Source organism: Gamsiella multidivaricata, assembly GCF_025024155.1.
Source record: "Gamsiella multidivaricata strain RSA 2152 chromosome Unknown BC939scaffold_9, whole genome shotgun sequence".
Taxonomy (NCBI): Eukaryota; Fungi; Mortierellomycota; class Mortierellomycetes; order Mortierellales; family Mortierellaceae; genus Gamsiella; species Gamsiella multidivaricata.
Genome location: NW_026251717.1, coordinates 159203 through 186485, shown reverse-complemented (window position 1 = coordinate 186485; position 27283 = coordinate 159203). Strand labels below are relative to the sequence as shown.

Here is a 27283-nt window from a genome sequence, read left to right as displayed (position 1 = left end):
CACCAAAGGGTCCATGCGAGTGAGGAGCCAGGAAAAAAAGTGCCGGCATCTCAATCTTTCTTTTATTTGTTGCTCACTTAACTCAGCTTGGTGCTCGTCAACCGCCAACAGGAGTTACGTTTCCTCTAGATGCTATTCAGTCCTGCCTTGATAATATTCTCCTCCTTACCTTGCATGACGCCCGCTGCTTCTCAAAGGAGACAGAAAAGAGAGACACAATTCGTATCTATTGCCGTGCCATTTGCGTGTCTTTCTTTTGACACGCTTTGATTGAGATAGAGAGGTAAGCGAGACTGGGACCGGTAGATCAAGAAGGTGGATATAAAAGACAGCGCAGAAGGATCGGTATTCAATCGTCCTTGCCCATACTCCATCCTTTTTTAACATATGAACGTATCTGCCTCATCCATTTCCACTGCCTAGTGTCTACACTGTTATTCATTCATTTTATCCAGCTACAACGATTCACCTTATTATCTCACCTCCTTTTACGCACATCGGAATCGCACAACCCCATCCAGCCTGCCGTCGTAACCGTCTCGCATTCAGTGTACACAGAACTGCCCTTTGCAAAGACATCACGTTATTCGTACATCCATAATTCTTAATAACTTGGCAAAATAATACCGCGACCATGGCCAGCATGAACACAGAAATCGCTTCAGACATGGACATGGATTTCAACCTCTCAGCTCTCATAATCGCATCTGGCATACCTCTCACAACGATTCCTGAACTTCCAGGTGACGAAAACGAGTTCTCAGACGTAGAACTCATCCCAAAAGAAGAAGAACGGATGCGCGCCATGCTGTTCGATGATATCTTCATCCCAGGCCCTGACAGTACCTCAGAGTCCAGGCCCAATAAACCCCACCAGCGTTTATCTATCAACATGTCCTCCCTCTCTCCTTTTTCTCACTCTGCCTGTTCACCCATGTTCTCGTCGTCCTCACCGCCTTCTGCGACGTATTCGTCCTGTTCATCGGCAGTTTCGTCACCTGGAAGCGCGTTCTCGCCAATACTGAATTCGTTCCAGTGGACGAGCGATCTGCGGCAGTTTATCTTGACGGATATTGGACCACAACCTTGTAATAGTCAGGTCCTGGGACTCAGAAATCATGGGGGACCTGTGCGACGGAAGTCGTATTCCAAAATCGGTGGACCCGGATTTGTGGCACCGACTCAGACCTCGGGGATGTATAGCAGATCGAGGAACGGAAGCATAGTGGACCTTAGAGCTATTGCGCAGGATACATGGGAGGTGGACGAGAGTACAAGAACAAACCATACAAAATTTTTAAACCTGTAATAAAATGGCTGATGCTCTTGCTTATATCATCCGTCTATTCCTGCACAGCATTCAATTGAGTGGCCAAACTGCCTATTGGATCTTGTCTATCAAGACAGAGGAGAGTGGGGATATTATGTAGAACAGTTGAAAGGTTAACAAAGGAACACCAATTACTATTGTTTGTTGGCAAAAGTGGGACGCGCCATCCACTGAATTAGCCCTGTCCGACGAGCCGAAAGAAAAAAAAGACTTTGCCTCTTTTGGGCAGGTTGGACATGTTCTGGGCGTCGCTCCTTGGAAGAAAGTAAGAAAGTGTGGGCTGAAGGAAAGATTCATCAACCGTAAAAAAAACACATGGAATGGCTCTCTGTCATTTCTTTTCCACTTCTTCCACGGAGTGTCAAGCTACGATGGATTGATCCTTACAATCGGACCCCGCTTCCTCCATCCTCCTCATTCACTCATTCCTCTCCTACAAAATCGAATCTACCTCTCTTTATACCATCATCACGCAATCTTACCACACCACGATACACACTTCACACTAGCAACCGACTGACTACCTCTACAGAAAAGAAAGATATGAACTCAACACCGGGCATGGTCCACAGAAAAATCCCAGGGCTATACAGCTTCGTCAAGCTGCTGTGCAGGACTCTCTTCCATATCTTCTTCAGAGATTATGACGCGTTTCACACTGAATTCATCCCAGGGAACGAACCCCTCCTCGTCGTCTCCAACCATGGCAACTATCTCCTCGACGGACTCGCCCTACTCGCAACTTATCCCGGTCAGATATCCTTCCTTATGGCACAGCCCAACTTTAAGACCGCTATCGGAGGAATCGCCAGAAAGATTGGCGCCATTCCTGTGCAAAGGTGAGAGAAAAGTAGCAGGGCCAATTGCTCTGAATTATGCTCCCCAAGAATGCAGATTGCGGCCAGCAACCGCTAGAGACAACTGAACCTTGAAGACAGCTGCCTATTGCCTGCATCCCCCTATTGCAACCGCCAGACTTCTGGCATGTTGCCCCTGTCCTTCGTCTCCGTATTTTTTTTTTTTGCTGACATTCCGATCTTCTATCTATTGCAATTTGGGTCAAATGATTAGACCACAAGATGCAACGAAATACGACGGCACAAGTCAGGTCACCATATCCCCTGACGGCAACTCGATCGTCGGCGAGGGATTAGGTTGGCAGCTGAGCGTCGGAGATACTGTCTACATCGAATGCGGCTCCTTTCAGGATGCAGCCAGAGACAGTCGTGTCACCCAATGCTACGCCGTCGTCGAGCGCGTCGTCAGCGACAACGAAGTCGTTTTCAAACCCCCGGGCTTGAAGTGGATACCCGCTACTCTGACCTCTGAGCGCGATATCGCCTATATCAAGTCCCGAAAGATTGTCCGTTATGGGTCGCTGAAGATCAGGGTGGAGCGTGGCAACACCTGGAATGGGATCAATGATGCGCTAAAGGCACAAGAACAGAATGGCACGTTTATGGCCAGCAGTGCCACAGGAACGATCGGAAAGTTTGTGCAGAAGATCTTTTCGAAGTCACCGGATGCGGAGAGGATAGATCATGAGGAACTGATGCAGACTGTGGACACTGGCGCCGATATTCCAGGATCCCTTAGGGCGCCACAGGATTTCCATACGACAGAGGCAACACCCCTGCTGAAGAGGGTCCGATCTTTCAACTCCTCTGCTCGAGCGATTTATGCGAACCCAAGACATGGCGAATCCAATGCTAAGCTGTCGATTCTTTCCTCGCCAAGTGCGTATGGAGATGGAGAGGAAGAGGCGGATCATTCGCATTTGTTGAACGGACACGGATCTGGACAGGTTACTGTCACTAGCCCGGGATCTTCCAGCGGCCAGGATAGCCTCGTGTCCCCGATGATCGCCAGCCCCGTCGCGCATTTTCCTGCACAACCTTGTCCGTTCCAATATTCGCGACCGATCGACCATTCTGTGATTTACGAGAGTGTCTGGAAAAACTTTGAGGACCGACGCACAGTCGCGGTCTTTCCTGAGGGCGTCTCGAGTGATGACTATCATTTGTTGGACTTCAAGTACGGATGCACGATCATGGTCTTGGGGTATCTGGCACAGCACCCGTCCAAGTCTTTGAGGATTATACCCTGTGGACTGAATTTCTTTAACCGCCATCGGTTCCGATCCCGATTCTATGCTGATTACGGCCTCCCGATTACAGTTCCCGACAACCTGGTGACCATGTATCGTGAAGGAGGAGAGGCCAAGAAGAAAGGTAGGCATTAATCGTCTGAGGGCGAAGAATTTTATAATCGTAATTAATGAGATATAACTAACATTCATTCGATATATATATCAATAGCATGCACGGAGCTGCTACAAATAATTCACGCAGCGGTCGAAGGATTGACTCTAAATGCGCCAAACTATGATGAGCTCCGACTGTACAAAGCGACTCGACGACTTTACAGCACCGGTCGAAAACTCTCCGTTCCTCAGAAACTGGAACTTACCCGCCGATTCGCGAAGGGATACGCCAACCTGGTGATGACACCCAACATGGCAGCACTGAAGCGCGACATCAACGCCTATGACAGAAATCTCACTCAGAAGGGCATCCGGGATTGGCAGGTGACTGCCGACCCTAGTATATGGACCGCATTGGTCTATATCCTGCCTGCACTGTTCCTTCTCCCGCCCATGTTCTTGCTCTCACTTCCAGGAACGCTTCTTTTCGGACCCGTGGGTCTGTTGGCAACATGGGCCGCAAAGCACAAGGGCCGCGAGGCAATGTTGGCGTTCCAGTCGTATCTCCCCGTATCGCGCTGGCCGGGACGGGATGTGATTGCGACATGGAAGATTGTGGTCTGTTTGGCGTTGATGCCAGTGTGCTTTATTCTGGACGCAACGTTGTTGACGATCTGGGTGAGTCGGTGGGAGTCGCTGCAAGAGTTCTGGACGATGGGCCGGTTAATCGCGTTTTGGCTGGTGGCGACATTGGTGGTGTTCTCGACGATTGCGTACTGCACGGTATGGATCTGGGAGTGGCAACTTGATTTGAAGATGCAGATCAGGGTGTGGTGGTGGAGGTTGAGTGGAGGCAATAGGGAGATAAAACGGTGGAGGCAGGAGCTGATGGGCAAGATGGATGAGTTGGTGGAGCGGATGGGCGGGAAGAGTACTTTTGAGGTCGAAGGGTATTACTAGGAAGGCGAGACCTGGAGGCTATGTCCAAAGTGTGCAAGAAATAAAACTAATTATAACTCAACTGCTGTGCCATGAAGCGCCCCAATAGGTATAGTTTCGCTTTCATTTTAAATATGGAATACCACATGGATATGTCACCGCAAAATCGTGTGTGAATCTATCCTCGAGGCATGACGACCTTTAAGAATAGACAGGGATATTTTACATGCACGCAGACCCTTCATAGGCGCGGTAGAACGACAGCACTTCCGTATCTCACAGACAACTGGTTTGAACTGTCGTGCCAAAAACTGGCCTACTGGCGCTTTTAGACTATGTAAAAACAATGTCTCTCCTCGGCCGCTCTATCTGCTCTAGAAAAAAATGAAGTACATCAGTACCGAGATGAAAGTAGATTGGATGGCCTCTGTTTAGTGCGCCAACATTCCCTAGAGAAAAAGTTAGTAGAATAAAATACCAGAGCACTGAAACAACCTTTCCATATCGTCTTCATCTTACAATAATTCCCTCTCCACTTTGGGAGCCTTCCCCCCCCCCCATCGTTCGTGGATGTCGAGAGCTTGAAGATGACTCCAGTGCTTGCTGACTGGCGGTGATAGCAGAGCTGGTGATACCAGGATAGGGAGTAGCTCAGAAGAAAAGCGCGAGCTGGGTGTGCTGGGCTTGTTGGGCTCGGACTTGCAGGACAAGGTGTGATTGATAGCCTGATATATCTCTGTCTATGATTGAGACTAGCTCGCGTCAAATCTTTTATTCATGCACGCAGAATAAACCCTGCGGAACAATCTGTTTGGCGCGTCTTCTGTCTCCGTCGCACTATCTTCTGAACCGAGAGAGACTAATAAAGGGATGGATCGCTCAAAATAGCCAACCCCTATGGTTCTGGTTACAGTAGGATTCGTCCAAATACACAAAGACGGTGTCCTTATACTTGTCAGACCTCGTTATTGAAGGTAGTACCGCCTCTCGGCTTTGATATCCTCAGTCTCGACAGAATCCCTAGTATTCCCGACATCCTGGTAACTGAAACCTATATTCTTCATCAACAAGCGAGTCGTTTCCTAGCTTGGAACCTTGAATTGAGCATCTTGATATGATTAAAAAGGACTATAAGGTTAACAGCTTGTCCCTTGGTGTTCATTTCCATTGTGATTTGTCGAAGGTGTGAAGCAAACGATGGAGTGTGATTGTAGCGTGGATGCTTGGCTCGAGTTTCTCCGTTATCCTTTTCAACACGATATTCTTGACAGTATTAAGTGAGAATCCCATGTAATAGGCGGTTCGTAGAAAAGGATTCGATGTCGTAACAAGTTTCGCTTTCTCCTTTTCTCCCTTGCAAAACTCGTAGCAATGAAGTACTATTCTACGCTCCTCAACAGCCGCCCTTTTTCCTTAAGGCCGTTTATGCTATTTGACTGAAACGAACGTATTGCTGGGAGGCGCGACCTTTCGCAATTCTCTGATCTGGCTCTGCAATAGCTTGACCTCCTGCAGCTTCTCAATCATCTCCAAGGTCTCCGAGACTATTGGCTCTTCCTCTTTTTCCAGATCGTTGTACAGAGTTTCGGAAAGATGAATCAAGGCAGGGGCGTTTCCTTGAAGTCCTCGTGGATGATTTGTCCGGTGAAGTAGCATGGGCTTCAGACAAGGATATGGTTTTGGCAACTTGTATATCGTAGTCGTCGAAGCCATCTTCCACAGCATCCAAGGCTTCGATGGGGAAATGGTTTTGGAGAGAAACACTCGTGGCTAATCTAAGCAAATTGGTGCTTGAGAAGACAACGGCGTGCTCCCATGTGCAAAAAGTCGATTCGGAAGCAAGATCCAAGGGTGATAAAGAAACGACAAAACTTTGTAGCGATGTGGACCCTTCAAAACAAACGATGGAAACGCGCTGTGAAACCCGGCTATCTGGACTCAATAGAGCCTTTAGTGACGTTGTAGAGCCGGGGGGATAGCGTTCGTATTGGGGGAACGTTTCTTTATCACATACAATCTGACTATCGTTGGTGGGCCTATACATGGACATGCATCATGCATGGGATTTAGGATACAGCAATGATGCATTGGATCACACTATACTTTTCGGGCGCATTTTTATTGTCACTAATCCCCTCTTTCTTCATATAAATATGTCAGGACCATGTCCTGCGCAAAAGGGGAGAAGAAACATAGTCGCAGGGAGACAGAGCGGGGATTGAGCCATGCAACGTTGAGACAGGAATGAGAGGTTAGATTTATACTATGGTCTTCTCCACTTTGCTCTCTTTGTTTTGTCTTCCTTATCGTATTGTTTTTCCATCACCTTATATTTTGCGTTGCATTTTCTTGCCACCAATTGTCCTTGCCCCATTATTGGCTGCATTTCACATCCATTTCGCCCGGACCGCAACGTCAACTCTAAATTTATAGCATCACAGTCCACAACTGGAACGTGCGGGCATGCTGGAATGTTACTCCAACAATCCATCTGGTCCGCCTTCTGTCTCTGTCACATTGTCCTCTGAACCGAGAGAGGTTAGAGGAGGGAAGTGTAAGGATAGCTTTTTCCAAGAAACACACCCTCCTACAGCTGCTAATCCGCCCAACAAAAGAAACCACAACCAAGTAACAGAGTAAAGGGTCGTTTATTTTGATAAGTTTACTTGGATCCCAACTACACGTTGTTTCAGGGGACCACAACATCTTTCCACTGTTACAGAAATAGCCTCCTCTCCTAGTCCTTTTCTTTTTCCCGGTATATTGTCTTGATATCTTGGAGCATCATTCTAGCTGTCCCGACTGAACTCAGGGGCGCTACCTTCTGCTTTGTCAACTCGACTTGGGCCCATGCTATGCCTTGCCTGCACACGCTTCTGCCTGCGCCTGCATTTGTTCGACCTTCTTTACATTATTAAAATATCGTCCAGAATCCACACACACCCTTATTTTAGCAATTGCACGCCTCCCCCCCCCCAACGGTCAACTTGCATTCATCCATCAATCCACATTCTTTTGTCCAGCCGACATCCCTCTTCTTTCTTTCTCCTCCTGCTATTGTCTGTCTCGCTTCTAGTCACCATACAGTCACCCTCCCTTTTACGCCTTCGTATTTTTCGTGTTACTGTTAGTTCTATCCGCTCGCACCTACACTCCGCCTCCTGAAATCCTTCTTGATCATCCATTTCCACTTGGCTCCATAGCAAACACCGGCCCCACTGCCGGAGAAACTGGTAGAACACTATCCTTTTTTCTCCTTTTTTGCGCCATACAACTGGATCAAGGCTGTGTCCCTTCAACTATCATTCATCTTCTGGTTGTTTTCCACAACATCCTCGCCGTCTCTTCATAGCATACCACACACTGTTATACCGGACCACCCGTGGACTTCATATGCTCACCTCATTAACTTTTCGCATTATAGAATCACGCATCCTCCCTTACAATACATGGCATCCAATACGCGCGACTCCGCCCTGCCTCCTCCTAGTAACCAACATCAACAGAGCAGTTTCGCCAACCTCACACAAGACCCCTCCTCACCTCGCTGGAAGACAGGCTTTTCAATACCATGGGGCCGTAGAGGACCGTACACCAAATCTGGCGCTACTGAGAAAGAGATCCTCGAGGTCATGAAGGAGGCTAACCGAGATCGATCGTCCGTAACCGATATTAAAGAAGAGTATGGTGTACCTGGTGACAGTGTAGATTATGAGCCGGTTGATCTTCACAACCCGCCCATGGCACCATTCTGGCGAGGCAGTGTACTCAGTAGTATGGGACACCAGCAACAGGACTCTGCCAGTTCGATGCAGCAGTTCTACTATTCACCGCACAGAAGTAGTTTCCGTGAGGGATACGATCGACCGCCGTTGCACTACACCACTGAAATGTATTCTGATCAGCAACTACGATCGCCCGAAGACCAAGGACGACTCAGCGATGAACGACCATTTTTAACTACGGGGATCTTGACTCACTCTGCCGATCATAAATACAACATCAACAGTGGCAGCGGCAGCGACAGGATACCATTGCACAGATCGCGATCAACCGATCTCGAGGATGGTCATTCTGCTGGAGAAAGGCATCAACAGGACGAACTCCGTGGCCAAAGCCATGATCAAGGCTATGATTTCAACGGAATCCCGATCGTCCACAGGGCAATCGTAAAGCTCCAGACAAAGCGAAATTGGCAACATAATTATTCAAGTTCGCTGGCTTTGAATTCGACCTTTTGTTCTGTTTCCTCCACTATTTCCTCCACCCCGTCGATGGCTACCTCTCACTCACGCTCGACGACAACTACGATGGTGTCCTATCCTGCGGATACACAGTCGGCTTCACCTTCGTCTTCAGAGGCGCCGATACCTTTGATACCGACTATACCACTGACCTCCTCACCATTAACACTCTGCAGTAACCATAACCAAAATGTCATGCAAGTGAGTCGTACGGCATCGAAGATGAGCACAGAGATGAAACTGCAGGCTCGCGAGAGCGCCTCTATGCCTGCAACCATAACATCAAGTCAACAGCAATACCGTTCGTTCCGTGATTCCTCGCCTCTCAGAGACCCCAGCAGTGGTGATGATGAGATTTCGATTAATATGGCCAGCAACAGCAGCAGCCCCCATGGTGGAAGCACGGTAGCTTCCTCGAATGCATACTCCTCCTCGGAGAGATCGTTTTCACAATCGAGTACTACCCTGGGTGCGCCGACGACACAGGAACGTGAGGCGGCAGATGAAGAGGAGGGGGGGAGGCTATGCCTTTCATGCTCAGTTCCTGATTGGGAGACCTTCAAGGCTGGGGTAAGTAAAAGCTTGGAGAAAGACGAGCGGGGATTGAGAAACCTTTCTTCGTTTATTTTGACTAAGGCTTTGATCTTCTCTCTATTAATTTGGATTCGAATAGTTGCTTCCGACATCGAAGCAAGCGCGTGAGACATTGGTGGCGACTATCGTGCTTGCGTTGGTGACAATCACATTAGAGGCGATCCTGCTGCAGCGGCACAGGTCCATGGCGTTTAGCTTGACCCATCCGAAGGGCGCCATAGAGATTTCGTTCTTTCGGCCGTTGATGGTGTACTATTTGATTTTCATTCTTGCAGAAGTGTTTGCAGTCGGATTGCTTTGGGACGCCGTAAGTTAGATGGCCGTGAGGACGACGTTAGCGGTCGTCAATCTTCCTTTTTTTTTCCCTCTTCAAACACCGCGTTGACCGTATCCGCCAATATCGCGTCTTTATAATGGGTGTGTTCTTTTTTTAACCCACCTCTTTTTATGGGGTGTTTAGGCGATCCACAAGAACTCACTTCAGTTGGTGGCGTTCACGCTCTTCGAATGGTGCATGGTCTCGTACTCGGGTTTGCAGGTCTGGCAGCATGACCAACTTATGAGGGACATCGGAACCCCAAATGAAGAACTCGTTATGCTGGGCGACTCGACCACGCGGATGATCTTGTTCTCGCAGCTCGGCGCCCAAGTCGTTGCCTGTCTGGGGATCACGCTCCTGACCTGGAGATTGTACTTCGAGTTCGGATGGCTCGTCTTCCAAAAACTCGGCGCGGATGTATCCCTCAGGAGTAAGTGGGGGAAGGGAGAAGGTTATAGTGAATTGCTTATTAGATCATATGCGCACCAATGGGATTTGAAGTGCTCATTTCCTTTTTTTATTTATTTGAAAATAGAGATGATGAAGGAGTACCGTCTGTTGTTCACATTGTTGAAGCTGGACGCGTTCTTCTTTTTTGGATACGCGATCCAAGTCGCTGCGTTGACAGATAAGCACTGGTCCAAAGGACTGATCGAGGTCTCGTTTGCAATCCCGCTCTCGGCGATTATCATCCTCCTTGGATTCTATGCTGTAAGCTCCCACTTTTTTTTTTTTTTTTTTTTTTTTTTATCCTCGTAGCGTCGACTAGTACGATTCTTGAGAGTCGAGAGACTAATGAACGGATTATACTAACGTTCACTGAATAGATGCGTCATGAGAATAAAGTGACGATGGGTGGATTTATAGCATGCCTTACCTTGTTGATCGGGTACATGATTTACAGGCAGATAGAATTATACCAGACCTTGACGGGTAATCCAGAGACGGATCCATATTTCTTTAGCCGCAAGACCTTGACCGTCTTTGGTAGCGTCCTCTTTTTATTTTTTTAGAAAGAAACTGTTTGGTCTCAAGTGAGCACGATGCTGACCTTTTTCATCCGCCTCGGATCAATTTAGCGGCGTTAACGCTATTCATGACGGCTCTGGCCCTGATCTACGCGATCGTTATGCTTTGCAACTTTAACAAAGGGCTCAAGGAAGCTAGTACGTGAACCATCGTTCTCCATGAAATGTGTATGCAGGTTAACATTTTAGAGCGCCTGAAGCAACCAAAGTACTAATAATGCCGTGTTTCATGTTTTCTTCTTCTAGTGCGACAGTATCGCATTCGAGGCTCGGGGACCACTCGCTCGACAACGCCCTCTGTGCAGCGCGCGTCCGCAAACGGAAGTACCATGATATTTGGACAAGTCCAAGGCGGCTTGACTAGAGGATCTGCAACAGGAACGAGTGGAGCGGAGGGGAGGAAGATGCAAAAGATCTGGCCATGGAGACATCAGCGGAACCGCAGTGTGTTACATTGTGAAGCGGCATTGTTGGGTCCAACCATGACCGAGCGATGGCAAATTGAATAAGTTACTTCATAGACCGCAGGATAGAGTATAGCTGGGAGACTTTAGCAATTTTTCTTTTATAAAGCAATAGATTGTGGACCTGAATCGAATGCGCTACAGTCCCTACCCCTTCGTCTGCACGACCTTGGTTGTAGGGTCCACGTAGTCGCGGTAATTCAAGAGTATCTCATCAAGTTCCACTTCGCGACCAGTACGGCAAATGTTTGACTTTCCGCATGGAGCATTTTTAGTCATGATGGCACTGGTAATAGACGCAATACCACCGAATTGGAGGCAATCGGAGCCACGTCCCAAAGCAACACCGCAGTTGTTTCCGTTCTGAGATGAAAATGCTTGAAGGTTAAGTCGAATTAAGAATATCCGCTGACACTCAGGTAGAGATAGCCTGGTTTTCCAACAGCACGCCCTGTTCGCAAAGATGTATGGACGATTCTGCTGCAATCTCTAAGTTCGAGAGAAAAGAATATCATACGACCCTTGAGCCACTTTCAGGAGCGCATGAGAAGCAATCGTCAAGTATTTGAGTTCAATAAACGTCTCTTAGCACAGCGCTGCGAGTCCTAATTTTGAAGTGGGTTTGTGGGAGGAAAATAATAATGACGAAGTGAGAGAAAGAGAGGTGATATAGCAAAGCTGGTCTGGGAAGAACGAGTCAAGGTTAGAGCTGATAGTCAAGAATAAGTTGACTAGAATTACAAGGCGCGGGAGCGCGCGAATGTGAATGAGCGAAACAATAGTGTGGAAAAGTTGCTATTTGTTGGAAAGAGTGTTTGTGTGTAAAGAGCTATTGATCTGAAGGAAGAAAGCGCCCCCCTACTCTTCCACAAACGCAGCATTGGCCTCGCCATCAACTCGTGTCCTAGAAGCGATTCGGTTGCCCAACCCAAAAGTTCCTGTCTGCCAAGGTCTGGACAGGCAGATAGATAGGAATAAGAGTAGCGTGCAAATAAGGAACAAGAACAGGTTCAAGACAAGGAGGTATTGTATTGTAGACTGAGGAGCTATGGCTATGATCTATGGAACTATTTATACGTTCTACGGGAACTGGGACTCGGAACAAGACTGGAAGCACGCGTGTACTCGACGAGGAATGTGGTACAAGGTTTATATCATAGGCATGCGTGCATAGCCGGACGCATCCTATAGGATAACTTGATTAGGGTGAGCCAGAAATCACAATAATTTTCTGACCTTTGACCTGGCGGTTCAGTCACATGTATGTATTCCGCGTCTTTGTCGGTACTTTGGCATCCGTCATCTCTGTTATCCAGCCGATACCGGATCTCGTCGCCGGAGAAGAAAAGACCGCTCCGGTCCTCGCCTTCTCGAATGTGCTAGTGACTGTTGCGGTCACGTCGCGCCCTTTTTCTGCGTATACCACCGTTGTCAAGTTTCATCTCATTGCTTCTTAAAGAGTCAGCAGCGTAGACTCTGCCTTACACTTCACGGACAACGCCTCGAGGACTTGTGTCGTATAGTAACCCTCTTGTCCCAAGCTCAGTGATGATCCCTTGGTGATGTGCCCGGGACTGAATTCGTGAACGGTTGTGGCATGTCGGCTGCAAGTGTAGCACAGGAACTCGCTATAAGAGATAAAAGTCAGAGCCAGCGGTAACTGAGCTGGTCTAACGAGCGCTGGAGGATTTGGTTGAGCGGCAGGCGGATTTGATGGATTTGGTGCGGTTTTAAAGGGTCTTTCTCTGCTCCTGCGTGTTTAGGCCAGCGGCACGAGGGGACAACATGCGTATGTGATGAACACAGGGTGCACAAATGTAACTGCAAGAGCAGCGGGGGCCCTAGTTACTGCCAGCATCAGCGTCCCCATTCTGATGAACTGGCCTTGGAAAACTAGGACAGCTCCTATTAGTTGGTGAAGAAAGGCCGGCAAGGGACAGGCAGGGCAGGCATGACAGGCAGGACATTGACTTTGACAGGGGAATGAACACTCAAGCTTTGGCACGTTTAATTTCCCAGAGCCTTCTGAGGCTTGCCTTGCTATGGGATGTCGCCAGCATATCATATTGAAGCTAATAGTATCCTGGATCTATTTGCCACAAGAAATTGTCTGCTGCTAGAACACAAATTGTTCGTCGATCACCACACAGAGTCCGCCATTGTATCCTCGGGCCCGCCCAAACGCGACCTCCAACAATTCCAGATATTGGAGCGTGATGGAGGACGAGTGGGAAGGCTATTTCCTCCTTTGTCGGCTCGGGACGAAAATTTTAAAGATTCTTTACTCAAAAGCCTCAGTTGCATAAAAATATTAACTGGAAGTGAAGGGGTGTAGTCTGCGGTAACTTGTTTTATTCTTAAGCGTATGTGAGCGTACTAAGTCTGTCGACTAAGTGATAGCGATCTGTCATGTCCCGGATCGTTTGGTAGCAAGCTCCTGCCCTTCCGTCATTCGTCATTTCGTCTCCGAATCATTTCAACTGATCCAACTAGGCGACATGTTCCTCTACAAAGAGTTGGCGAATGGTATTGCTGTCAATCGTAAGCGCAATCTCGGTGATATCCCTGCTGTGTTCCATCCTGAGGGGCTCGCTACTGAAATTCTGGGCGATCTCGGCAGGGTAAGACAAAACATCCTGGATCATCCTTTTGGAAGAAATTGTCCGCTACCCGGAACGCAAAAGGCTCGTCCATGACCGTGTAGCACTCCCCTGTGAATCGTCGGATTCGGCAAAATGAGGCTTCCACCAACGCAGGAAGCTCTCCTTTACATGACAAAAGTCCGCCTAATAACTTAAATGAGGCCAGGGCAAATTTCAATGTGCTCTCGACGTATCGATAGTCTTCGAATGTCGTCGTCTCGTCGGTCCGGGCTCGAGTCAAAATCCTGCGTAGCTCCTGACATAGATTTCCTTCAAGGAGCTCCTTCTTGCTGGAGGTTGTGGGGATCTCTGCTGTCGCTAACCGGTGCTCCCGCTCGGCAACGCACTCTCTCCACTTTGACGGATTGTTTATCTCGATTATGTCCTCAATGATAGAGATGATGGGGCGAAATCGGCCATGGTAATCTCTGAAAAGTTCCTCGACCACATGCCTTGGAAACAGACGAGTCAATTTTGTCCTCGTGATATCGTCCAATCCCCGCTCCACGTAAGAGGAAATCTCGTCCACGCTCGTCCAGCCAGGAAAGTCGAGAGTCATACCCGTTGCCAACAAAGCATTGTACTCACCCTTCGAGAGATTTTGACCACCCGCGGAGACTCTAGACCATACCAGCTCGTAGTAGCTTAAGCCTGTGCCGCAAGGTATGACACAAATCCTGTCCTGGTTGTTTGCAACACGTCTGAATGCTTGGAGTATAGGGGCTAGAATTGGGCGAGTAGATTCAAGGTCGCTGTCCAGAAAATAACCGTCCGCAAGCCGGCCTAACCCTTGTGCCTCGTCTAAAACCAGAAGAAACTTGGATTGTGTGGCCGAAGAGTCTACTCGGTTTAGGAGCAGCTCCTGAACTTTGTCGAATAAGCCCAGTACGAGACGGATGATATTCAAACCTGACACCTCGTACTTGTGTAAGCGCTGAGCGATATCTTCGAAAAGGCTCCTAAACACGTCCTGGAACGCAGTTGTGGCAACTTGTAGGAGCATCCACCTCTGGCATGTGAACAGAGTGCTGCTCTCGGGGATACCCAAACAGTAATCAAGGATCAACAGCCGCGCATGCAGGAGGCCGAGAGTCAGATGTCGCATTCTGGTATTGTTCTGATGTTTGTTTGGTGACAAGTAAACGTTCTGGCTCTCCGATAGCGCATCGGTGATAATCCGCATGTCGTCCGAGCCAAATCCTTTCCGCCGGCGTTGAAGTAGAGTCCCCATCTCGTCGACAACAATTCCATGACTGTTCGCGTTTTACCGCACCCACTTACTCCGAAAAACAGCAAATCACGGGTCCCAGGGGCCTCGACCAGGATTCTTTCGGCGTCACTACTGGGCATGCCGGAAGGTTCTGAGCCAGGCAAATCGAAAAATATCAACGTAGGGCTTCCCGATCTAGAGAATTTAGGTATGTATCCGGAAGTCCCTTTTATCAGAATTAGATCATGGGTTGTGGAAACAACACAATTGAAAGACGCTGCGACCTTATATAAAACATAAACATAGTCATCGACGGCCATTGACGTCCTCAGGCTGGTTATGAGCCAAGGCTCAAATAAAGGAGGGAAGGTTGTCGTGCGCGCACTGGCCAGTTGCTGTGCTCCTGTGATTGGTTGTGTCGCTGTGTTACGCACTGCATTGGGTTCTTTATTCCCTCTCTCGCTCTGATTGTCCTCGTCAGATGAAGAATCCCAACCGAGCAATGACTGTTCGCTGGGGTCCAACCTGCCGTCTGTTTGCCCATGGTAAGGAGAAGCCGTATGATTGAATAGAAACAACCTATGCGCACGAGTCTACGCGTTTTTCTCGCCTTGTTCCGAAAGTTTGTCGAGCACACTTAGCTAATGACACATACCGCCGGCATATTCGCCTCAGCTTTTCACAGCTTTCACCTCTTCTCTATGTCATTTTCGTACGTATACAGGCCTTTGGATTATAACAAGTACAGGTCTCTCAAGCCTGGAGATGGCTCACAGTATCTCACACATATCGTTGCGACATCACCAACTGTCGAATCACATTGGACTCCGATCACATCTTCAAAGACGGCAAACAATTTAAGATCAAGGCGCGTTCTTCGTAGGCTAAGGAAGACGATATAGGCAAGGTCACAGATCAGGACATCCAGACGAGAAGACCACAGATAGGGGAGCTGATACGCGCACTCAATGGAGAGGAAGGCCAATACAAGAGTGCCTTCGACGATGTATATTTGATTTTGGTCTTATCGGCTGACTCTATCGAGGGAAGTCTTCGCCACTTGCTCAGACACAACGTGAACTAGGCCGTGTCATCTCAGGATAGCATCGTTCACATTTTCAGCGATCTGCAGTAATACTTGTTCCATGCCGTTGTCCTGCATGTCTCCAGCATGGTCGAGGTTTCCACGCATGTAAGGGTCGTCTGGAACCAATGATTAAGTTGAAGACCGCGTTGAACGTGCCCATCAGCCTGTCAAGCTATCTCGCAAGGGTCGCAAAACTGGCGGATAAAAATCAAGACTCCCAGAGCAATGATGGCGAAGGGAATGATGCCAGTCATGGAAGGGCCTTAGGCGAGAAGCGCAAACAACCAGCTGTTTATAGTCCGAAGGGGAAGCAACAGGTGGTGACTCTAGAGGATGGGAGTGATGGTGAGAATAAAGATGAGAGCGAAGGGGCAGACTGCGCCGAAGAGGAATCGAGAGATTGCTGTTCGATTTTCAGGGGCCTTGGTGGTATCATTGGCTAGGTGCAACTTATCGAAGACGGTATCATTGTGGAGGCGATTGAAAGGAAGGAGATGGATCGCTGCGTATTTGTCGCTGTTCAACAGCACTATATTACTAATTGGCTTTTGTTGTACCACAAGGTATTTACTTTTTTCTTTTCTTTGGCAAACATGGTGAACGACTGATATGTCGACAAACACTATCCTATCCTACCCTCTCTTTCGTTAAGCTATACAGTGTAACATACTCAACATGCCCACATCCATAAATCGCCAGAACGGCGGCACCGACGATTTAAACTTCAGGTCTTGGCAAATAAACGTATAATTGCCCCAGGAAGCATGGTCCAGATCCCCCCCTGGTAACGCTTTGTAAAAGCTTCATGCTATTTTCAGATGAGACCCTATTAAAAATCCTTTGGCCGTCCCATTGAGGAAGAGCAGCCAAGGATTCAAGGAGTTTTAAAAGCCCATTCTGCAGGCGATGAAGTATTCATGAGGCGTGGTCAGGCTGAAAGCCTGCGGAGGTAAGATTATGGAAAGCTAATCCGTCAACTATTCTTCGGACATCGCCCTGAACACAAACGTCCCTCATACCCCTGGAAGCCCACCGCACAGCTCGAGCTCTGCATATGGCTGCCACCCAGGCAAGTATGGGTGCCAGAACCATCGAGCCGAGCCGAGTTTGGTATACGTATACCAGAAGAATAACACCTACTTCAAGGAGAGCTTGCGGCTATTCGGGCAGAATTTGACCACTCTTTAGATTGCTCGAAGGCAAGCCAAGAAAGTCGCTTATAAGGCTAATACACCTCCTGTTGTTCCCCTGAGGTAGACCTCTGGAAAGTAGACGCGTTGCAGAGGCACTGCATCCTTATGAACATGGTCAGGGCAAAGGGTATAGAGTCGTAGATACTAGCCTTCGATCTCCGTAAGCCAAGTTGGTCGCCTTTTCGGCACCACATGGCAGAGGCAAGTCGACATCATGGACATCGAGGCGAGTCTGTGGGATCAAAACACAGCATTGCTAGCCTTCAAGTTTACCAATCAGGTCGATTTAGCGAATGCGTCTATTGTTGGCTTTGGTCCTGACCAGGCTGTCATTGCCGCAGGATGAGGTATCAATATTGCCATATGAGCCCAGACACGGTTTCGGGCATGTTGTAGCAGAGAGCCGCTTTGTAACAACCATTAAGATGCCCATCAAGCGATGAATCCATTAAAGCAGGTGCAACGCCTTCCAGGGACAATCCAAACGACGAATGCAATCTTCTATCCAAGAGTCAACATCATGCAAAGCAAGATCACCAGCTAGGGGGATGGCTCCACAAGGTTTCGTGGATCATATCAAGTCGTGGTACTTTTTATTCAAGGTCTACTTGTAGAGACCGCTAGGCGTGAAGATTATTATGTATGGGAGTGCCAAGCTCAACACTCGCACGAAGCTGGTATTCCTGCACACGACGTCCATGAGATATTTTTACAAAAGATACATATCATGTCGCTTTTTTTAACCACCGGTACATATACCGCCAGGCCCACCATGAGATCCTGCTTTTATCTTTCACAGGGATGCAACCCATACATCCATCGAGACACTCTCGATGCCCACAATATCGCCCTCATCGGACAACCTTGTCTGCCATCTGAGTCGCAGCTAGTAAGCGCTAAGGCGACCATTATCGCGCCCATAGTACGAAAGCCATTTACTAGCATAGTATTCCGTACGGCAAGCGTCATTAGAATAAACAGGGCACGCCCATTGTATGGTTGCAGTAAACAAATGAACTACTGAAGCATATTAATATTTATATATCTTTATCGAGGCACTCTCAGAGCACAGCACATGGCGCGTCTGTGTAGTGGTAGAATTAGTCGCAGGAAAAGGGAGGTGGGAGGGGGAGGAGGCGCAGTGTCTTCGGCCATGATCCCTTGCAATGAGGTCTAATTCCTTTCTCCATGTCTTCCTTCATCTCATCAATGTCCTCCTCCAAACCACATCCGCCACCACAGAACTTTAGGAACTTGCATCGAGAGCGAATGGAGGCGGAAAATGGCGATAACGGATCCAACACGCCCAGTGCATCATTGCCGCCGAACACGTATATTGCACCAGACATGCCTGCAGAGAAACCGGGGCCGAACTGGCTGCGGATGGTCTGTATCAGCGATACCCATAACATGACCGATATCAACAACTATTCTATCCCCGAAGCCGACATCCTAGGTAAGCCTTGAGGGAAGCGATTAACCCGACGAATCCAGTATTTTGTGGGCTCTGTATAACAATTATTCTGCCAACACATTGGATATCGTTGTCAAAATTGAATAGTGCATGCAGGCGACTTCACAAAGATGGGTACCACAGCTCAGGTCGACCAGTTCATTTGCTGGATGAAATCCCTGACCCATATACCGCTCAAAATCATCGTTGCTGGCAACCACGATGTCATCCTTGACAAGGAGTTTTACGAGAAGAATTGGTTCCGGTTTCACACCGCTCAGGAAGATCATCAGGCAGCCGTGGAAAAACTTCAATCGGCGGGACACGGCATCGTCTATTTGGACAATTCGTCCTACACTGTTGATGGGGCCAAGGTATTGTACAAGAAATGGCAAAAGCAGGCAAAGTTGGAATTGAAACAGAAGACGTTACAGGAAATTCATGCGGAGGGCGCTGCTGCTGCTGATGGAATTGAGTCGGTGGACCCAAGGGAGGGATGGATCGAGGGATATAGGATCTGGGCGAGTCCTTGGCAGCCAGAGTTTTATGAATGGGCTTTCAATGAAGTGCGGGGCAAACTCCATGGTAAGGATCAGATGTCATGCACTGTAGTCTCTTGTGTAATGATTTCGTTACTGAGCTCTTTTCATATTTTACCTCCATTAGAAATCTGGAAGCATATTCCTGTAGATACGGATATCTTGATCACTCATGGCCCTCCAAAGGGCCATGGCGACATTGTGCCCCAGGATAATAATATACATGTCGGTTGCAGGGAGCTCTTGGAGAGATTGAAGGTGGTCCGACCGCTTTATCACGTCTTTGGTCACATCCACGAAGGGTATGGTGTCTCACAGATCGACTGGCGCCCTATAGCGACCCAGGATGGTGAAAACCCCGGGTCGTCAACGGTGTGTATCAATGCTTCAGCCTGCAATATCAATTATCGCCCGCTTAACAAGCCCATCATCGTGGATCTGCCACCGAAGTGAAGAACATGCACAGTCTACAGTCTATTCAATAATAAAGCATAAAAAATGATTCAACACCCACAATAGTGTTAGAGAAGATCTGAGAGAAGAGAAATTGGCGCACGATTGATCTACTTGTAGGGCCTTGAATGCAGGCAATCCGTTCTCTCCTCATTTGGTTGATCCGATATGCGGGATCAATCCAGAAAGATGATTTTTTCTGCAACGGTGCACGCTTGAAGAAACGATGGTCCTTCGAAAACCCGCTGCAGGTACTGATTAAACGCCGAAGATCAGTACTCGAAGTGATTGTTCACAGTAGACTATGGTCGTGTTATGGGTATGGGCGCAGTAAATCTAGAATGTTGCAGCAGCAGATCCGACCCATCGATAGGTAGCAATGAAAGTCATAGCAGTAGGGGTTGCAGCCGTAAAGCCCTGTAACCTCATTCATGTACACCATCATACTAAACACACGATGGCAAATCTATCATTAGAATCCTAAGATCCTAGATATTAGTATCCACATCGCAAGACACTATCCCATGCCGACTTCGCCAGGACGTGTTGCGTCTTTCACAACAGCTTCATTCCCTTTATCAGCGAGTTACGGCATCAAGCAAGCGGGTCCACCACAGTTACTAGGGCATTCACGCGCTACTCAATCCATATCTTCGACTTCCGGTGCTTCCTTTAAGTCTAAACTGCATATTCTAGTCTAGAGTGCATCCAATCGACACTACCTATCGTACCAGCGCTCTGTACCGTGAGCCATGCTCGCCATAAGCGAACCTGGGCCTAAATGCAGGTGTCAAGGAGGTTTCATTACACTCTATACCGATGACGAAAACTACGCCAAAAACCATGGAGGTCGTCAGTGTCGTGGGAGCGATGAAGTCAAGTAAGAAATTACCGTTGACGGACTTCGTGACCCACACCCCCCAACCCCAAGGGACATTCAAGTATTTGTTGGAGCGACTGCTTGGAATTGAATCGCTCAATTTCGAAGGATACCCCCCGGAATTACTCTTCCCGATAGAGGAGGCCGAGGGGAAGTATAGTCTAAGGCGGAAGAAGGAGAGAAAAGGCATATTGAGTCTAACCTATTACTGTAACAAGCCCAGGCGTGGCAGCTCCGGTTGCGATCCCTCCATACGAAGGAACACTAAGATGAACTTAAACCAATATCAACGGTCTCCGAACATAGCTCTCTACTTGAACATCTATCGCTCGCCCAGATGTTTCTGTTGGAGCTGGGCCTCCATGGATTTCCACAGTTGGTACAGTTGTGCCAGCAACTGCGGTGGCATTGTCCACTTCTTGATTAGCTCGATCTCTCTCAGTGCATTCTTGACACTGAAGGCCTTGCATATCTGCTCGCGGTATTAGCAAAGATACGACGGCTCGAGACTCCCGACAACTGTCTTTAGCGCCGCAGCGCCTTGGCCATACTTTTTCGACAAGACGCCTTATCCGCGACGCTGGAAGACATTTAGATACCAGAATTAGTAGGCGATTGTTGCGATGTATTTGACAGAGCTGTTAGAGTTCTTGAGAGCACTATAGCGGTTGGGAAGGGTTTCGTTGCCGGAGTATGCCATTGGCGCAGAGGGATGGCTTGGCTGCGTAGCGAGAGCGATAATGAGATCAAATCAAATGAGATGGAGTTGCAGGAGGCGTCTATTATAAGTCTTTCAAAGGATAGGTGCCGCCGGCTGCGTACAAAAAGAAGGACTGGTATCAGGAAGGGTTAGGGGATGCGCTAAGCAGGAAATATGTGTTTAGGACGCAGTGATGGAGCAGCGAAACAGGTTATAGAGGCTCGACCAGAGCAAGGTACGCTTTCGGTACAGAGACTTTTAGGGTTCGTTGTTATAGCGTCCTGCTCAGATTGAATCGATGAAAACAACTGCTTCGCCCATACAGGCCTGGATAAATGCAATGCCGAGAAATGCGTGGATCAAAGTTGCGATCTCCCACATGGTTAGCAAGAAATTCTCTGCGCTGTTTCTGGAAATTTAAAGACACTCAGTAGGTTGCAAGAGCCTCGTTGCCGACGTGGGGTCTCGAAGTGGAGGAAACCATCGACAGGATACGAAAAGGTTTAGCATACCAAGAACTGGCGGTGCTTAACGTGTCAATAACTGTGCACTAGATTTGAATGCTTCGGGAGGTACGTGCGGAAGGGACAGTCCCAGGAACGATACTAGCAAAATGACGGCGCTCAAGGAAAAGGTTTAGTTATATGATGCATTGATGGAATAGCTCAAACCATTGCCAAAACTTGACCGAATCAAGGAAGACTTCAAAACGCAGATCCAAATAGGCCTGGCTTTTACTGTATCAATCGTCACTTGAGCCAGCCAGTTTCCTCTCAGTATGAAGTCGTTATCTAATTGCCCAGAATTGCAGGTGTTGCAAATGACACAAGCACGTTGCTTCAATGGCGCTGCTCCGCACCATTTTGTATAATGATTGAGGATATGAGATGCAAAAGATACCAGACCGCCTTTCTGGCTTCAGCAGAAAATCTACAGATCGATTGAGCTTCAGATCGTACCGTTGTATCAGAGGTCGGTATTCTGACCATTTCTACCCCGATCGCTCCTAAGCAGCGTCCACGTTTCTGAACGCGTCAAGGTGTCAAGCATGAAAGGAGCTATACCCATATTCATTCACGGCCTCGGTTGAGATGGTACAGTGGCAGGACCGCCCCACTTTGTCCAGGCTGTATAGAAAGATGGATTGATGTACTGAACTGCATCTCGAAGCTGTTATGGTATGCATAGGACAAAATATATTACAAAATGTACTTGTTCGTGTATGGATACTGCATCCAAGAAAGAAGAGCATTTGTATTTGTGCAATTGCCACCAATGAAGGGCATGGGCAGGGAGCAGTCCGATTGGTTTGCCTTGGCCATACTACTTGCGCTTCAAGCAAGCAAGCCGCCGTGTTCCCGTGAGCACGACTGGCGCTTTTTTTTTTAAGGACCCTTCTTTATCTTTCTTTATCACTCATTCGCTCACCTCGTCCCATCCTGTCCATCCCACACATACCCATTCCATCTCTTTTCACCCTCTAGATCTCCTCCCCCCCTTTTGTCTCCGCCTTGTCTCTTCGGAACCCTCCTCTTTCAGCCGCTAATGTCGCTGCAACAGCAACAGCCTTTGAGTGCGTACCCAGTCAACCTGACCGATAGCGACTGGGCAAAGATGCTGCAAGACAACAAAGATGCCCAGGACCTGTTATCAAACGCCATCGCCCATCATCAGGAGCACTATCGTGTTGATGAGGACCAAACCAAGCGCTTCAGCAACCAACTCCACCACAAGTCAGACCACTATGGTGGTAAGTACAGAATACTTTCATTTTTACCCTCAATTGGTGGCAAAAAATAACCCCCCAAAAAACCCTTTGGCACTTATCTCCTTTTTTTCTTACATTCGCATGCGATGCTATAGACTCTAAAGGTTCCAATGGCGAGGGTCTCCATTATTCGGAGGGCGATAATAGCTCTGGTATGGTTCAATGAACATTGTTTGGATTTTGGTTGCATGTTCTGTCGTTTTTGCTCACTTTTTATCTGACTCGTCATTGACTCCGTTGTATACATACGCAGATGAGGCGAACATGCAAGCGGATGGGAAACCTGCGCCCAAGAAGGCTGGACGCAAGCCGCTTACAACGGAACCCACCAACAAGCGAAAGGTTAGTTCTGATTCTAATTATGATTTAATCTGACTGGCCTTATCATCGCCCACATGCTCGGAGGTTCTTCTTTCTTCGCTTGTTTATAGTTTATGGTTGCGCGCCGTGCACATCTAAAAAGAAGCTGTCAAAATAATATAGCAGCGAAGATAGTTAGTTTTCTGCGTTTACTTTGAACAAGAGAAAAGGATCTGGTACAGTGACTGGTAAAGAGGGCTCAATGATCACTGGAAGATGGATCAAGAGGTGGGGCTGAGAGTCCGGGAAGGCAGCTGGGAAGAGAGAGTCGCCCCCTGTGTACGATAGCGGCAATCAACAAACACTATGCATGAACGGCAAAAAAGAGGTTTAAGGGGACAAAAACAACGTACACGTAGTATACGAGGGAGAATTGGGATGCATGAGATATTAACTGAATAACATCAGTGTTTTTAAAGATCGTTGTCTAACAAAAGCAATTTGTTCCCATTAAAAAAAAAAGGCGCAAAACCGTGCAGCTCAGAGAGCGTTCCGTGAGAGAAAGGAGAGATATGTGAAGTCTCTCGAGGATAGGATCAAGGAATTAGAGGAGATGGAGCCGAAATCTGATTCAAAGCTGGCGGAGGAAAACATGAACCTGAAGGTACTGGTCCAGAAACTCGAGACGGAGAACTACTTTCTCAAGGAGCAATCGTTCACGTTCGATTTCCCGATCAGCCAGCCTGGACTCTACAATCTCGCGAAATCCCAAGGAGATACTGCTGCCGCCACAACACAAATGGCAACAACACAAATACAGAGTCTTCCTAGGAACCAGGAAACTGGCCAGCAGCAGCGGCTTTCGCCGTCGTCTGTCGCCGTGAGTAACCTTGGCCTTATTCAGAAGCCATCGTCGTCAGTGGTTTCTGGTAGATCCAAGCTGGTGGGCAGTGATCGTCTGCCTTGGACACCACCATCCTCGGGTGGGGACAGTGTACCGAACTCGCCATTAGATCATGACCTGCCGACGCCAGAGCAGGATTCGATTTCACAGGTCTCGTACTCGGATTCTGCAGGGATTGTACCCAGATATAGGAACGGCACGCCAGAGAACATGGCGCTCTTTTCGTCACTACTGGATAGAGTGGGCAATACTTACAATAACAACAATAACAACAACAGCATTCTGAACCATAGCAACATTCACAATAACAGCAATATCTCCAGCAACAGCAACAGCATTAACAGCACGACCAATATCAATAACATCAGTAGCATCCGCAGTCCAGCGTCAACGATTAGCGGCCATAGTCCAGGCAGCAATGCTGTGTTTGGAGCGACAAACAACCTGAGTTTGACGAGCAGTCCACTCGGAAACAAGATGCATCATTCAAACCTGGATAGCCCAGCAAGTACGTTGGCGTTGTTCTCGGACAATAGCCCGTCACCGACTTTGGAGGATATTGTGAACACACCTCTGTTTGAGACGGACAAGGATGGCCATGTACACTTTACGCCCCCGGCAGCCCCGATGTCGATGCCATCGTTGACCTATGAGCAGACGCAGGCACTGTTTACGGATTTCCGTGACCCTTCGGATCCGAGAGACTTTTTCACAGGGTTCGATGATCCGGTGGAGACGTTGTTCAGCGATCAGCTGTTGGATTACACAGAAACGTTCGCGGGCACGGGCGCGTCGGCGACGACATCGATGGGAACGGCGACGGTACCAATAGTGGCCAAGGAGGATCCGCAGCTACCGGATGATGAGGACTGTAAGAAGCACACGCTGCCACCGCTGACGGAGGGCGAGAAGGCGATTCCTTGTCCGCAGGCATGGGAATATATTGCGAAGCACCCGAACTTTGATGATGCGGATATTGATGAGCTGTGCGCCGAATTGAAGAAAAAGGCCAAGTGCTCGGGACATGGCCCCGTCATTCCGCTATCGGATGTGGAGCAGGTGATGAACAAGCTGAACCAAGAGTAGTTCTCGTTTGCATGTTGACAAGAAATAAAATGAAAAAGGAAGAGAAAACCAGGAGGAACTATCCGTTCTCGAGTGGCTGTTGGTATCGGTTGGTGGTGGAACAAACGCTCTTAATTTATTTCTCGAGGCGTACGTACAGTAGATACAGGTCGGCGTATGGTGCGTTCACCTCCGACGACCCTGCTCCTTGAGCTGTCGCTTGATTTCGTCGTGAATGTATCCTGCAAAGTCCTTGAATTCCGGCACCCATCCGAGAATTTCTCTGGCCTTGATGGCCCTCGATCTCGAGTTTCCTCCAATCGATCCAGCAGCACCTTCGAGCCAGAGCGCTGATTCTTCCTCTGGCTTGGTTCCTCTGACAGTTCCCGAGTCATTAATCCCAAGATCCTTAAACGCCTTTGCGATCTCCTTTGCGACGTCGCCATAGGAAAAATCTTCACCCTCCTGACAGAAGTAATAAGCGTCCTGGTTCTTTGGCAGCGTTCCTGTTATAGAGTCATCCTGGGGCTCTTGAAGCGCACGTTCGAGCAATGAAAGATAAAGATGTGCGAGGTCAATGACATGGATTTTCGACCAGACGTTGAGCCCTTGACCAAGCTGCATGGCTTGGGAATGAAGGAGGGAGGCTCGAACTTGGAGGGGGATCTGGATAGAGGTATGGTTCCCGGGTCCGGTGCCTTGCCCCCAGATGGTTGGAGGTGCGACGATGTAGGTGTCGACGAGACCGACGAGGGCGGGGGAGATGATTTCGAGGTCGACGTTTCGATGTGGCTGCGAAGGCGCCAAAGAGTTGAGCTTCGCGAGGTCGTTGTCGTAGTAGATGGTCTCGGTGCCATAGGCGCCATAGGCGTTGTCGAGGAGAACGCCCGTTCCTGAGGTATGAATTAGGATGGGTCTCTTCCTTCCGCCGTCGGGGCGGGGGCGTTGGGATAGTCCTCTGAGGATTGCTTGGATGGAAGGGAGGTGGTCAGCGTCGGCGAAGGAGAGGACAACATCTGCTTGAGCGGATTCTTGCTCGAGGAGGGCGAGGTCGTCGAGGGAGCCGAGGATGGGTTCGATGCCGAGGGGAAGGATGAGGGAGGCCTTTTTGGGGGAGCGGACGAGGGCGCGGAGAGAGTAGAGCGAGGGCGTGGTTCCTTTGTGGAGGAGGAGGTCGATGGCGGTCGAGCCGATGTATCCGGTGGCGCCCGTGACGAAGACGCGGAGGGGGCCCGTGGTTTGGAGGTTGGGGGCCATTGTTTGGGAATGAGAGAGGGACGGTGGTTAAGAAGGCGTGCGAGAAGAAGGAGCTGTGGTTGAAGGAGGCGGGAAGGAAAGGGAAGATAGAAACGGCATACAATGGCGTGGGGATTCTCCAGTCTAGTCTAGATCTAGGAGGGGCGTGCGGTTCATCACTCCGGTGACGTAGTTTTCGCGCTCATTATCCTGGAATCTGCGCTGTTTTCATCAGTCTTCGCGTCTTCGCACTGATCACGACCACCACCAGAGCACTTCATTGACTTCAGCCAAGAAGTTCATCATGACGGAAAACGCCTGGCGAGAACTCATGAATGCAAAGCGCAAAGGAGGCAATGTTGGAAGAAGAGAAGCTCGCCCCGACCACCTGTTGTCAGCCCATTCGATGTTCTACCATGGCTCTCGCCATTTCTGATCTCTCTCTCTCACAGCGGCGAACAAAGGGTATCTCGTGACAAAGAAAACATGGAAGAAGATTTAGTTGTCGAAGCAGGAAGACGGCGATATTTTACCCTTATATATTCACTTACAGACAAGAAAGTCAAACGTCTAATAAGGTCCAAACAATCATGGATTAGTCGAGGCCATGTCTATTTGTTAGCGTGAATGGCCTCCACCATCCTGTGTGTCCCAGAGTGACCTTCGCCATGGGCTGCAGCGAGTACTGCAGACCGTTTGTCCTCAGGAACGATGTTGCGTGTTGCTCTTTCG

At 48.7% G+C, this 27283-nt stretch overlaps 8 protein-coding genes across 8 annotated transcripts; 6 read left to right on the top strand and 2 right to left on the bottom strand.

Annotated features, from left to right (window-relative positions):
* Window positions 1-349: 349 nt before the first annotated feature.
* BC939DRAFT_440455 (uncharacterized protein) lies at window positions 350-1327 on the top strand. The gene has a single exon (XM_051554080.1). The coding sequence runs from the start codon at window positions 635-637 to the stop codon at window positions 1307-1309; it is 675 nt and encodes a 224-aa protein (XP_051415826.1). The 5' UTR covers window positions 350-634; the 3' UTR covers window positions 1310-1327.
* Window positions 1328-1642: 315 nt separating this feature from the next.
* BC939DRAFT_440452 (uncharacterized protein) lies at window positions 1643-4570 on the top strand (the record flags this gene model as incomplete). The annotated part of the gene is made up of 3 exons (XM_051554079.1): window positions 1643-2169; window positions 2402-3561; window positions 3649-4570. 3 exons carry the CDS (start codon window positions 1646-1648, stop codon window positions 4491-4493), a joined length of 2529 nt encoding a protein of 842 aa, XP_051415825.1. The 3' UTR covers window positions 4494-4570.
* A 3351-nt stretch (window positions 4571-7921) lies between these two features.
* BC939DRAFT_499872 (uncharacterized protein) lies at window positions 7922-11021 on the top strand (the record flags this gene model as incomplete). Its single annotated transcript, XM_051559988.1, has 7 exons — window positions 7922-9286; window positions 9390-9617; window positions 9771-10059; window positions 10165-10340; window positions 10457-10616; window positions 10709-10795; window positions 10912-11021. 7 exons carry the CDS (start codon window positions 7922-7924, stop codon window positions 11019-11021), a joined length of 2415 nt encoding a protein of 804 aa, XP_051415824.1.
* Window positions 11022-13457: 2436 nt separating this feature from the next.
* BC939DRAFT_490080 (uncharacterized protein) lies at window positions 13458-15113 on the bottom strand (the record flags this gene model as incomplete). The annotated part of the gene is made up of 3 exons (XM_051559441.1): window positions 13458-13757; window positions 13792-14880; window positions 15045-15113. 3 exons carry the CDS (start codon window positions 15111-15113, stop codon window positions 13611-13613), a joined length of 1305 nt encoding a protein of 434 aa, XP_051415823.1. The 3' UTR covers window positions 13458-13610.
* Window positions 15114-17999: 2886 nt separating this feature from the next.
* Window positions 18000-19759, top strand: BC939DRAFT_440438 (Metallo-dependent phosphatase-like protein). Its single transcript, XM_051554078.1, has 3 exons — window positions 18000-18709; window positions 18815-19291; window positions 19373-19759. The coding sequence occupies exons 1-3, from the start codon at window positions 18442-18444 to the stop codon at window positions 19696-19698; spliced, it is 1071 nt and encodes a 356-aa protein (XP_051415822.1). The 5' UTR covers window positions 18000-18441; the 3' UTR covers window positions 19699-19759.
* A 582-nt stretch (window positions 19760-20341) lies between these two features.
* Window positions 20342-21180, top strand: BC939DRAFT_440436 (uncharacterized protein). Its single transcript, XM_051554077.1, has 2 exons — window positions 20342-20475; window positions 20591-21180. The coding sequence occupies exons 1-2, from the start codon at window positions 20451-20453 to the stop codon at window positions 21064-21066; spliced, it is 501 nt and encodes a 166-aa protein (XP_051415821.1). The 5' UTR covers window positions 20342-20450; the 3' UTR covers window positions 21067-21180.
* Window positions 21181-22823: 1643 nt separating this feature from the next.
* BC939DRAFT_499869 (uncharacterized protein) lies at window positions 22824-25336 on the top strand (the record flags this gene model as incomplete). Its single annotated transcript, XM_051559987.1, has 4 exons — window positions 22824-23028; window positions 23142-23198; window positions 23300-23388; window positions 23870-25336. 4 exons carry the CDS (start codon window positions 22824-22826, stop codon window positions 25334-25336), a joined length of 1818 nt encoding a protein of 605 aa, XP_051415820.1.
* An 83-nt stretch (window positions 25337-25419) lies between these two features.
* Window positions 25420-27052, bottom strand: BC939DRAFT_320256 (NAD-P-binding protein). Its single transcript, XM_051551518.1, has one exon. The coding sequence runs from the start codon at window positions 26570-26572 to the stop codon at window positions 25502-25504; it is 1071 nt and encodes a 356-aa protein (XP_051415819.1). The 5' UTR covers window positions 26573-27052; the 3' UTR covers window positions 25420-25501.
* Window positions 27053-27283: the final 231 nt, after the last annotated feature.

Coding starts and splice junctions, on each gene's coding strand:
- BC939DRAFT_440438 (XM_051554078.1), top strand. CDS start 18,442: ATGTCTTCCTTCATCTCATCAATGTCCTCCTCCAAACCACATCCGCCA. Junction 18,710..18,814: donor CCCCGAAGCCGACATCCTAG/GTAAGCCTTGAG, acceptor AAAATTGAATAG/TGCATGCAGGCGACTTCACA. Junction 19,292..19,372: donor AGTGCGGGGCAAACTCCATG/GTAAGGATCAGA, acceptor TACCTCCATTAG/AAATCTGGAAGCATATTCCT.
- BC939DRAFT_440436 (XM_051554077.1), top strand. CDS start 20,451: ATGCTCGCCATAAGCGAACCTGGGC. Junction 20,476..20,590: donor CGCCATAAGCGAACCTGGGC/CTAAATGCAGGT, acceptor GTAAGAAATTAC/CGTTGACGGACTTCGTGACC.
- BC939DRAFT_320256 (XM_051551518.1), bottom strand. CDS start 26,572: ATGGCCCCCAACCTCCAAACCACGGGCCCCCTCCGCGTCTTCGTCACG.
- BC939DRAFT_440455 (XM_051554080.1), top strand. CDS start 635: ATGGCCAGCATGAACACAGAAATCGCTTCAGACATGGACATGGATTTC.